The sequence below is a fragment of the Taudactylus pleione genome, unplaced genomic scaffold (genome assembly GCF_031769625.1).
Source record: "Taudactylus pleione unplaced genomic scaffold, aTauple2 ptg001109l, whole genome shotgun sequence".
Lineage (NCBI taxonomy): Eukaryota > Metazoa > Chordata > Amphibia > Anura > Myobatrachidae > Taudactylus > Taudactylus pleione.
The window spans coordinates 234,608-247,827 of NW_028285510.1; the positions used below are offsets into that span (position 1 = coordinate 234,608).

The window sequence follows — 13,220 nt, forward strand, 5'->3', positions numbered from 1 at the left end:
CGCTAAAGCTGTGGGTGGTAGCCCACAGCTTAGCTAGCAACCAGGAGGCCGCACTTCAAAAGACAAGCGGCCGCCCACATTCAGAGCGACCGCTCGCATTTTGAGAGCGCCTCTGAATGAGGGCCTAAGTCCTGTCCAGCTCCAGTGTCTATTACAGTGTTTACTCTTATGCTCCTTCCTGCTATTCTGCCCAGCTGCATACACGCCCACACGCATCTTTTGGGGGGTGTCAGGCTGATTCCCTCATATCTCCCAGTACTTTTCGCCTGTTTAAGTTTCGCCGGGACGCGTTTTTGTGTCCTTTGGGATCGAATACGGGGATAAGCGGGGACACGCGCGATACTTTTTCGCATGCAAAACCAGCGAGATTGACGCAAAGTCCGGCATGCGAAAAGTATGGGACTTTTCGCTTCTAATTGAATACGGCCCTTTGTGTGCTCCTGACAATACGCTGGTTTCTCAGGTATCGATTAATCAACATTATGTTGAACAATAGTTGTTGTACAGATGACACTGCAGGAATGCAGAGGAAAATAAAACAGGCTGCCTGAGTGTGTGGTTTTGTTGTGTTACAATCCCATGACGGGAACAGTTGCTGACTCCGATGTACATTCTAGTTTAATTAAGTCATTGTCATGCAAAGTCCATTGTTAGCAATGACTATAAATTGGGAGCTCTGCTTCTCTCCACACCACTTCCCTAACACCCAAGATGGAAAAGGTAATATGATTAATCACATCGTGTGTCTGTATAGTAGTCAGGTATTAGCTCTGTAGTCTGCTGTCTATAAAAGGAAGTAAATATATTTGTTTTGTCATTTTGTTAATTGTGTTTGTTTCTACACCAAATTACAGACACAGAAATGTGTAAATCTCCCCTGTCTGAGTTTAGTGATAGAGGTGTTTACACTTCACTCCTTTCCTGTTTTAGAAAAATTAATATACATTTGAAAATACTAATACTGAACATACCCCTGCAAATATTAGATAGAGTAAAACAGTATACAGCAGTGGTTCCCAAACTGTGTGCCGTGGCACCCTGGTGTGCCTCAGGGCCAGTGGCGGAACTAAGTCAGGGCCGCAGGGGCTCGTGCCCTGGGTGCCGTGGGACCGGGGGGATGCCGCCGGCTACGGTACAGGCCCGTCCTAGTTAGCCAGTGTAGTGCTGACTGCAGTGAGAGCGATAGCACTGCACATTTGCTCACACATCACACGTGCACGGCAGCGATAAGTGTGTTTTAGCAGCCAAGGACAGTCAGACATACTCTCATTAGCTGCTGCTGCGCCCACTGCAAGAGCCGGGCTGGAGCTCACTCATGAGCTCTGTCTTCTGGCTCCTGCAGTGGGTGATGGGAGAGAGATGTCATGACGTCTCTCCCATAATGCAGAGCGCACCAGCCCGGGGAGGACTGAGGTGCAGACGGCAGTGGTAGCATGAGCCGGAGCTGGAGTAGGGATTCAGGTAAGTGTTTTGTTTTTTTTAAATTACTTGTGTGTCTTACTCTACTGGGGACTACTACTGGGGGCACTGCATCGGGGGGGACCTCTACTGTGGGCACTACTGGGGGAGCACCTCTACTAGGAACTACTACTGTGGAGGGGCACTACTGGGGGGACCTCTACTGGGGGCACTACTGGGGGGGACTACTACTGGGGGCACTGCATATGGGGGGACTACTACTGGGGCACTATATAAAGGGCACTGCATAGGGGGGAACCACTACTGGCGGCACTGCATAGGGGGGGACTACTACTGGGGGCACTATATAAAGGACACTGCATAGCGGGGACCACTACTGGGGACACTGCATAGGGGGGCACTACTACTGGGGGCACTATATAAGGGGCACTGCATAGGGGGGACCACAACTGGGGGTACTTTATAAGGGGCACTACTGGGTACAAACAGAAGCACAAACCTGTCCACAGCCCCATAACTGATCCTCAGAATGACAGATAAGCACAATTTACTTAATTTGATATTTTCAAAATTTCTTAATAAGAAATGTTTGGCCCAGGGGTGCCGTGAAAAATATGCTGATACTCTAGGGCGCCGTGATTGAAGAAAGTTTGGGAACCCCTGCCCCTGGTATAGTGTATCAGTTTTGTTCCTTCCAGTATGATTGTTGGTTCCTTCGAGCAAATTTTAGTCACAGCACCAATTATTTAAAAGTCAACTCAATATTGCATGTATCTAATCCCATATTGACTGGTACTGTACTTATATCTGCAAATGTGTTGTTGTTTTTTTAAATACTATTTTAACTTGAGTTTGGGCTTCAATAACGTCCTCTGCAACAAATTCATCATTTGTGGAATATTTCCCAGATCGTTTTCTACGAGGACCGGAACTTCCAGGGCCGATCACATGAGTGCAGCAGCGACAGCTCAGAGCTGAATTCTTACTTCAGCCGCTGCAACTCCATCCGCGTGGAGAATGGGAACTGGATGATCTACGAGCGCCCCAATTACACCGGGCAGCAGTACTTTGTAAAGAGGGGCGAGTACCCTGACTGTCAGCACTGGTCCGGCCTGAGTGACTCCATCAGGTCCTGCCGTGTAATCCCCCAGGTAAGACGACTTCCCTAGGGGATATTTCTGCCTATAAACAACATAATTGCCAATGTGATACAAAGCACAATTCAATCATAGCATTATTTGTGTTTAATGAATAGCATAAGGCTATAGATTGTGTTTTACTTACTGATAGTTCTCTTAGTGCTGTTTGATCCACAGTTGTCTGCCATCAACTATAATATGTTTTATGTTTTTTACTATGCCCGTTCCCTACCTATACCAAAAATAAAAACATTGTCATAGATGATTTAGCAGTATAAAATATACCTACAGATAATAAGAACAACCCAATAATTGATATTTACCTCTGATAATCAGCTTTCTGTGTCAATGTCATTTTTAATAACAACACAAAAAACAAATAGGAAAATTGTGCAAACTCCAACACGCGTTTCACATCTGGGTTCACGTTGGTGTACAGGAGGATAATTACTGGAACACGGCTGAGCATTAGATGTATCTGCAGCACAAAGTGTTTCAGCATTCCCCAGGGTGTCCTTGTGCAGGAACTGTTTAAATAGAAAAGAGCTTCACCGAAAAGTAGCAAATTTGAGCATTGACATAAACCCTTAGCGGATGGTGATGATGGTCTCAGGCTTCTGTCATACATAAAATATACCCTTAGTTACCTTAGTACGGAATCAATATGTAATGCTGGCTGTTGGGATGGCTCCTGTCAGAATACCGACCACGGCATCCCGATGGTTGATATGTATACTTACCCTCCCTCCACCCCCCCCAACCCTAACCTTCCCTTCTTGTAGCCTAACCCTAACCCTCCCTGTTAGTGCCTAAACCTAACCCTCCCTCATTTGTTGCTAACCCCCCCAGTGGTGCCTAACCCTACCCTCCCCCTGGGGGTGCCTAACCCTACCCTCCCCCCAAAAAAACCTAACCCTAAACCCGCTATGCTCCCTAAACTTAACCTTCCCCCCACGGCTGACGCTAAGGGCGCCCCAGACTTACCTCATTCGGGCTTGCAGATTTCCCTGTAAGTATTGAGACCGGCGGCATCGTTATAGATAGCAAAGTATTAATTATGGTGGCAGATAAAGTACAGGCAGAACCTGAGCTGACAATAAGGAAGTGGGATATCGATGCAACGTTCACAGTCATTGCGGTTTGCACCCCCAATGCAACTATCACACATGTTGAGGGAAAAGGAGTTAGAAGGGAAAGGCTAACCAGTGGCCCAATGGAACCAATGCAAATATTACATGTATTGGGTGTAAAAGAGGGGTTACTGATGGTTAGGCAACAGCCCACCAGTCATAAGTGCCTATCATCTCCCCATATAATGCCTAGTTTATCCCACCGGGAATGGTGATGTCACTGACCCCCAGCAGGTGATATAAGCCATAACTGGTAGTTATGCACCAGTCAGCTACTGGTCAACCACATTTCCTGACGGGAGAACTTGTACAAACCAAATAACAAGACAAAATCATTAGATAAGAAGTCAGGAAAATCATCAACAAAAAAGTCTCTGTCAGGACTAGATATTACAATTCCCAACCACCCCCATACTACTTACCCACTGGCACAGGCAACCTCCCATACTACTTACCCACTGTCACAAGCAACCTTCCATACTACTTACCCACTGGCACAAGCAACCTTCCATACTACTTACCCACTGGCACAAGCAACCTTCCATACTACTTACCCACTGGCACAAGCAACCTTCCATACTACTTACCCACTGGCACAAGCAACCTCCATACTACTTACCCACTGGCACGAGCAAGCGCCCATAACCTATTAATCAATGTACACCCCCCTGTAATGCCACCCAGGCTTATGAGCAGGTGAAATAAGGCTCCTAACAAGCTGGCGCCCAGGATTGTGGGGTGAAATGTAATAGATCACATAACCAACCTAATATTTCCCATTTCTCAGCGTTTAGCTATGTGTTATGTAGTAACATGTAGTTATACGATGGCAACACTTTGTTTTCCGGCTGGACCAGCAGACTCAGACTGGGCAGCAACCTGCAAACACTCAGTCACCTGTCTGGCGATCACCAGACAATAACTACTAAGGGCAGGGACATATCCATAATGGCCGCAGGGTGTGCGATGCACATGGGCCCAGACCGCACACCCTGCACCCATTTCTTCAATCCTTACCTCTCCGAAGTCCTGTGTCGGCAGCCCCAGCACTGCGCAAATCACTGGTAAAATGGCTCGGTGGCCATTTTGTGCTACGTTTTGCACATGCGCAGTTGGGAAGCGACCGCCAAGCCATTTCCCTTAAGACATGCACATGTGCAATAGACTCCGGCAACTGCGGAAGTGTCCTAGCGCTCACTAATGCGCTGCAGTGCGGTGTCCGATAGAGAGGAGGTGGCCCTGATGTAGGGGTGGAACATGGTCCCCATCCTCTCTTACTATGACTAAGGAGCCACAGCATTGTATATGAGGACTCTCCTCTACCAGTGATTGAGTTTATTGAGGCCAGAATGGGAGTGATATTCCCCTATCCCCCCCTATCCCTCCCCAATACCCCCCTATCCCCCTTATCCCCGACTATCCCCCCTATCCCCCCCTATCTCTCCCTATCCCCCCTACCCCTCCTATCCCCCCTATCCCCCCTATCTCCCTTATTCCCCCTATCTCTCCTATGCCCCCTATCCCCGCTATCCCCCCATCCCCTTATGCCCCCTATCCCCCCTATCTCCCCTATGCCCCCTATCTCCCCTATGCCCCCCTATCCCTGCTGTCCCCCTATGCCCCCTATCCCCCCTATCTCCCCCTATCTCCCCCATGCCCCCTATCTCCCCTATGCCCCCTATCCCCCCTCTCCCCTAACTCCCCTATGCCCTGAACCCCCCATCTCCCCTATCTCCCCTATGCCCCCTATCACCCGTATCCTCCCTATGCCCCCTATCCTCCGTATCTCCCCTACCCCCCTATGCCCCCTATCTCCCATATCCCTGCAATTCTTAATGTTTTCTGGTGATAAAACAAGGTCAGGGGCTGTACCATTTTTTTAAAACTGTGGAAGCCAGGATGATAGAGATAGAACACACATACACACATACTGTACATACACATACATACATACATACATACACACACATACATACATACATACATACATACACATACATACATACACACACATACATACATACATACATACACACACACATACATACATACACATACATACACACACTTATACACACACATACATACATACATACACACATACATACATACATACATACATACACATACATACACACACATAAATACACACATACATACATATACACACACATATACACATACATATACACACACACAAACATACACACATACATACACACACACATATACACATGTACACATACATACATACACTTACATACACACACATATACACATACACACACACAAACATACACACATACACACACACATACATACACACACATCCATACACACATACATACATACATACATACATACATACATACACACACATACATACACACACATACATACACACACACACATACATATACACACACATATACACATACATACATATACACATACACACATATACACACACAAACATACACACATACACATAGATACATACACATACATACATACATACATACACATACATACACACACTTACATACACACACACATACACACACAAACATACACACACACATACATACACACACATACATACACACACATATGTACACATACACACACTTACATATACACATGCACACACACACACACATATATACATACATACACACACATATAAACACACATACACACAACCAATTACAATTTCTCGCTCTGGTAATGAGAATCATTTGCAGTGTTGGTGATGTTAGAATAAAGTCTGATATCTGTGTAATTTGTGTCTCTGTACTAGCACCACGGCTCCTTCAGAATTAGGATCTACGAGAGGGAGGACTTCAGAGGCCAGATGATGGAGTTCACTGAAGACTGCCCATATGTGAACGAAGAGTTTAATTATCACGACATCCACTCCTGCAACATCCTTGATGGACACTGGATCTTCTTCGAGCAACCCAACTACAGGGGGCGCCAGTATTACCTGAGACCCGGGGAATACAGAAGATTTACAGACTGGGGGGCCATGAACGCCAGGGTCGGCTCCTTTAGGCGCATCACTGATTTGTACTAAAATGTTGAAAGTTCTTCCTGTGCTTAAATTAATTACAATATACCTAATACATTAATTTTATCCCTGGTGTGAAATTGTGCGTTCTTACTATACATGCACAAACATGAGAACATATCGTGCTAACTTTAAATTACTTTCTAATTTTCAAAACAAAACACTTACTCCTATGGAGATACTCGGGTGCTAAACAAGGTCACGACAGGTCAACTGGACAAACCTCTACTCAAGGGGATCCCAGATAAGGATCTGCAATAGAATTATGGTCACAGTTGCTGGGTATTAACATAATATCCACACAGTCTAGATCAGGGGGTGGGGAACCTTTTTTCTGCCGAGGGCCATTTTGATATATAGAATATTATTCGTGGGCCTGGTGCAGGCCACGCCCCCTCTGTTTGATGTCACACAGGGGTGGGGCCACAATCGGCGGTGATTACAGAATGCTCCGGGGAGCTGTAAGGGTAGCGTTGTGACCCAGGCGGCACTGCTGCATAGATTCTGGCTCCAGGGTGTCATCCCAGGCTCCCTGCTAGCCAGATGAGGCTAGCAGAAAAAAGCTCAGAGGGCCAGACCAAATGATTACTGAGGTTCCCCATCCCTGGTCTAGATCCATTGGCAAATGCAGGGGGGGTTCCATCTGCCTGAAAAACCCCCTCCCCAGCCCACACCATGACCACAGTAGAAATAATAATATAATAGATTGTTGCTAGTGCTGCATGTTCTTCTCAGTATCACAAATGAAATACTTAGCACCACATGTGGATCTTTTAACATGTATCATCCAGTAATAAATAACCTGTGCACCAACTAGAAGACCTGGAAAACATGTACTGTTAGAGATGCACTGCTATAGAGTCCAATATGTACATATACAGCATGTCCAGGGCAGTGCTAGGTTCTTCTGCTGCTCCTCCAGGCTCCCAGACTTGCTCCCATGCTCTGGAATGGTGTCCACATCTAAAATAAATACGTTCAGCTCAGGCAGGATGGTCCTTATGGCTGCATCTAATGGCTTACTGTGATCACTGGTCCTGTACATGCTGGAATTATTACACACAATACACTTTGTATGACGCTTAGTAAAGCTGGTTAAGTACTAATTCTGCCCTCTTCATGAACTGGCCACACTCACTCTAAAATTAAGCATTTGGAAACCCCCCTCTGAAAATCCTGTGTTTGCCACTGAGATGTATTCAACAAACAACAGTTCACTCAGTTAAGTTGGGTTTAACCAAAACGTTATAAACAGCTATCACACATAAAAGGGAACATGTTAAATAAATTCTTTGCCTTTCTTCATTGCAATGTAAAAGCATCTGAGCAAAGCTCAGCACAAGAATATACAGTATTCTGAATTTTCTGTATTCTGCATCTACAGTAAAAATCATTATAAATGAACTGGTGACTATTAGGGCTAAAGTTAATGTGGGTTATTATAAATCCCGATGGTTTTGCAGCAGTTTTGTGGCAGTGTTGTATTCCGATAATTAACTCAGGCCAAAACTTGATGTAGTTACCATCCCGCGGAAGTATTAGGAGCAGGGTTAGATTTAGGGTCAAAAACTAGGCGGAGAGTTAGGGTTAGGCTGCGAAGGGAGGGAGGGTTAGGTTGGGGGAATGGTGGGTTAGAGTCAGGGGGAGGGTTAGGGTTAGGCTGCGGTAATGGTGGGTTAGGGTCAGGGTAGGGTTAGGATTAGGCTACGGTAATGGTGGGTTAGGGTTAGGGGAGAGTTAGGGTTAGTTTGCGGGAATGGTGGGTTAGGGCAGGGGAAGGGTTAGGGTTAGGCTGCGGGAATGGTGGGTTAGGGGAAGGGTTAGGGTTAGGCTGCGGGAATGGTGGGTTAGGGGAGAGTTAGGGTTAGTTTGCGGGAATGGTGGGTTAGGGGGAGGGTTAGGGTTAGGCTGCGGGAATGGTGGGTTAGGGGGAGAGTTAGGGTTAGGTTACTTACCTCCAGGCTTTGGGATTCTGACTGTCGTGATGCCGCTGTCTGTATTCTGACCGCCGGCATCCTGGCCCTGGGATCCCGTACCCAACCCAGCCAAAACAGTTCCATAACTATAAAGAAAGCACACAACCGAATACAATCGAATTTCAAAGCACCATTGATGTTTTAGAACATGGAATGAACAGAGTATAATAAAAACTTCGGATTTATCAAACAGTGTTTTTGAAAACCAACATAAAAAAACTGCCAGCAAACCCGCCCAAAAAAATTACTAGGCAAAAATTATATAAAGCACCAGTAAATGAATATGAATAGAATAGCCTTTAATCCACAGTGTTTTCAATAAAATAAAAGCCATCTAGCCACAATAACATCCATATCGTGTGCACTTACACCTACTCCATACTACGTGTAGGAGATCCATCTCAGTTTGGCAATCTCTTTCATACTCATGACACAGAATAGCAAGTATCCCTGACTACAAGCCCATAGCACACCGTCAGAATGATGCACATGCGTGCGTTCGCATTGTTGGCGCACAACTGTCACTCAGAAATGCCCATTCAGCTGCTGAGATGCTTACGCCTCTGAAGCGCTTGTAAGTTCACAAAGACATGGATGCAATTTGCTGAATACGGCTACATTAGGACTTGCATTGGATTCAGGAAGAGGCCCTAAATCATCACAATCCTGCACCCTCTGTACAGCTGTTTTGAAATTATCCAAAATATCGAAGCAGTATTATCCTTTAAGGTACTCACATCCTGAGCATTCTTTTCAATAGAAAACAATCAATATATTTCTACTCTTTTGTGCAGAGTCCTTTGTTCATCTCTCTATCAATTACAACAAAGTACAGAGACTTCTCTAATGGTGGATTCCAGTGGGGATGATATTAACCCTGATGAGGGTGAGGATGAGGATGATAATAACATCTTCCAACTGTGACTATAATTAACAACACTGTAAACTGCATTAAGCCCACTGATAGCTAGGTTTGTGAGGGCCCAAACAAGCCAAGCACTTCAGCCACAAAAGTGTCAGTCCCTGTTGCTGAAGTGTTTGATTTGTTAAACTGTGCAACTGTCCTTTTTGATATCATAAGGGTGGGTAAAGGGCCAAAAGATAATTCCATCGTACACAACTTATAGGCCCCTGCAGCTTCTCCACAGATACAGAATAGTATCATCAAATCATATAATTAATTAGAATTTACCTAAGTTGTTACTCTGCCTTGAATACTGAGGGCCTGATTCAGCCAGGATAACAACTGCGATTACGCATGTAATAGGCCAATTGATGCGTTCTGCGCATGCGTATGCATCGCAGTGCGCGTGCATGAACCAGCCACTGCGATCGGGAATGCGATCGCAGTGACTACGCAGACCAATTGCAGAGTGATTGACAGGAAGTATCATTTGTGGGAGGTGACAGGGTGTCGGCAAAACGCAGGTGTGCCAGTACGTTTGAACGTCGTTGCAGGGGCGTGCATAAATTATTCACTGCAATGCCATACGCAGCTTGGGCTTTCACTGCGTGCGCTGAGGTTAGCAATTCCTGAGTACAGTCAGAGCTTGTGCAAGTGTGCATGAGGCTGCGATGGTACTCAATGTTACCGATGGTTTCGCAGTCTTGCTAAACATTACGGATGTGTATAAGGTAAGGTGGGCAAACTTATGTTGTGCTGCGATGGCATAGTGATCACAAAGATATATCGGTCATCTGAAAAGATATATCGGTCTTCTGCTGGTGTGTATGGGCGATCCGCCAATAGCCCATACACTTGCTGTGGCACCCCGCAGTGATTGACAATTCAATTTGGCGGGCAATTTAAATCGCCCACCCATTTGAGCTGTTAAGCCCTGCACAAAGGCAGACGAATTGGTAAGTGTGTATAAACTTGCCATTCATCAGATAAGATGATGGGCTGGCCAAACGGATTTAGTTATGGTAGAGGTGTCAATAATTTTGGGAAATTCTTTTAAGTCTGACCAGATGTCATAATGGTGTTTCACTCTGGTGCACTGAGTTGACTCCCCATTGCCAGCGGGTCTCCTCATAACCAGTGGGTCTTTTCTGACAGCAGCATTTGCAGGAAAAACTGAAGCATTTTGTCATGTTATGTGTCACTTGAGCTGACAACTTGCTTGCAAGGAGCTCTTTGCATCTCTTGATCTGTGTCAGTTGGAAGAAAAGACATTATGTATGGCTTAAACCAAGGATCAAGTAAGGTTACCAAAGTGTAGTGATCCAATTGCAAGATGTTGCAAACCCTTTGGTTCTGGTGAAAGGAATAAAGAACTTGATGTACAAGTCCTACATACTTAGCAGAATCTTTTCACTTCATCTCCTCTTTCAGTTTCTCTAGCTGCTTTTCCAGTAGTTTAAATAACAGACTCACCTGACTGAGACTGGCAGTGTCTGAACTCGCTTCATTAGTGAGTAGATACTATTTTAAATGGTTTCAGTATCTTGCATAAAATGGAGAGTATTCTTCACTGCACTAGAGTAAGGTACATTCCCCCTTCTCTCCCTTTTTCATGACTTGTGTAGGTTTGGATAACATTTTTGCTATTCCTCCAGTTGCTAAAGCATATAAAGGATGGAATTCCACCTGGTTACTACCTCTTGCTCCAGTTGGTGGAATGGCAAATTGAACTGTAATCTTTTACATGCGGTTGCTAAATGCTGTAAATGCCCAGCTATTTTACTGGCCACTGACAGCATCTCCTGCATGTACCTGTCATTTTTACCATCGCTTACACTGGAAGGAAAACATACTATGTAATTTCTTTTGCAGTCATTTTGTTTTTTACACGAACACTTTAAAAAAAATTCAGGCACTAGGAAGAGTCTCCTTTGTGAGAATTGTTTTGGGAAGCAGATTATGGGAGCGACACCACCACACACAGAACAGTAATATACGCTGCATCACTCATCAAAACACACAAAATAATTTTTACATTCAATTAGAAAAGACTGCAGGAAAAAAACTCAAAACAAAAAGGTCTTTTTGGGGTGCAGCAGCGTCCAACATAGTAGAGTATTTTTGGACAAATAAACAATATAATATACTGTAGTGATAGATTTCCTAGAGAAAAAATATGTGAAAGTTCAGTTTATAAACAAAAATAAACCCAATCAATAGCACAACATACAGACAGTAGTCTGTTTGTTTGCACTGCAGTGTTAGTGTGCAGTCAGCGTGTTAGTGTGCACTCAGTGTGTTAGTGTGCACTGCAGTGTGTTAATGTGCAGTCAGTGTGTTAGTGTGCACTCAGTGTGTTAGTGTGCAGTCAGTGTTAATGTGCAGTCAGTGTGTTAGTGTGCACTCAGTGTGTTAGTGTGCAGTCAGTGTGTTAGTGTGCAGTTAGTGTGTTAGTGTGCACTCAGTGTGTTAGTGTGCAGTCAGTGTGTGTGAGACAAACAAAACAAACACATTGACAATGAGTATGCCTCAGTCACCTTATCCCTTTCCACTAGGTACCTACTCCAGCTCATACTTGCCGACAATCAGCTCTTGCCGACAATCCCTTCTGGGAGGGAGCTGATTGTCGGCTAACAGCAGGGGGCTTGTCCGGATTGTTAGGACACATTGGGGGCGTAGCGTGGGGCGGGGCCACGCGATCATGTAATTGTGGCCCCGTCCCCTCTTCACAATGCCATTATTTTTGGCATTATGAAGCAGGGGGCGGGGCCACGATGATGCAATTCAGCGTGAATCGCGTCACCGCCCCCCCACTGTGGGGATTTCTAGTTTATTCTGGGGGGAGGTCGGGAGGGTTGGTGGATGCTGGGAGGCTTGTCTACAATTCCGGGGGGCTGGGAGCAGCACCCGATATTTGGGAGGCTCCCTGCTCCAGCTGCTACTTAAAAATTATTTACCCCCCTACCTACTCCTCCTAGTCCTAATGGCGCCCTGATGGCGAGCTAATGACGTTTTTGTATTACAGTGCTCCAGATCACAGGCCCACACCTACTCCTATGTGAAATGGCGCCTGATGACGGGGGAGTGACTTTTATATACATTCCAAAACACGCAAGATCTAACACCAGGAAGATGACGCTTTGCCTCGTTTTGGGATCTGACCTTTTACCTGAGCTGCTTCTCTTAATCACTCAGATCCCCTAAGTTCCAGGGAAAACAAACCTCTTATCTCTAATAAAAACATCCTCATTTACTGCACCTTAACGATCTTTCAATTATATGTTGTGCATTACATTCAGTTGCTTACTCCTTACATTTACAATATTTACTGGAAAACAGACATGTCCCTATTTTATTTATAATAATTTGAAGCTGTAAATGTGCCGTCTCTCAATATTCCTCTTGTCACTAGTTTTACCAGCGATCACGTGCACCAAAGAATCCGCTGACCGGCTGCCATTCCGCTGTCCGGATTAATCAGCTTCACTCATGGAAAAGGCAAATTCAGCAAATAACAAAGTGATTAAATAAACGATGCGAAAGTGACTGAAGATTCATTCATCTGTTGCTCCAAATAAATAA

The 13,220-nt window shown here is 45.1% G+C and overlaps 1 protein-coding gene across 1 annotated transcript; it reads left to right on the forward strand.

The window, feature by feature from the left end:
• The first annotated feature begins 695 nt into the window (after positions 1-695).
• On the forward strand, positions 696-6,824 carry LOC148453701 (gamma-crystallin 1-like). Its single transcript, XM_088461840.1, has 3 exons — positions 696-720; positions 2,328-2,570; positions 6,489-6,824. The coding sequence occupies exons 1-3, from the start codon at positions 712-714 to the stop codon at positions 6,762-6,764; spliced, it is 528 nt and encodes a 175-aa protein (XP_088317966.1). The 5' UTR covers positions 696-711; the 3' UTR covers positions 6,765-6,824.
• Positions 6,825-13,220: the final 6,396 nt, after the last annotated feature.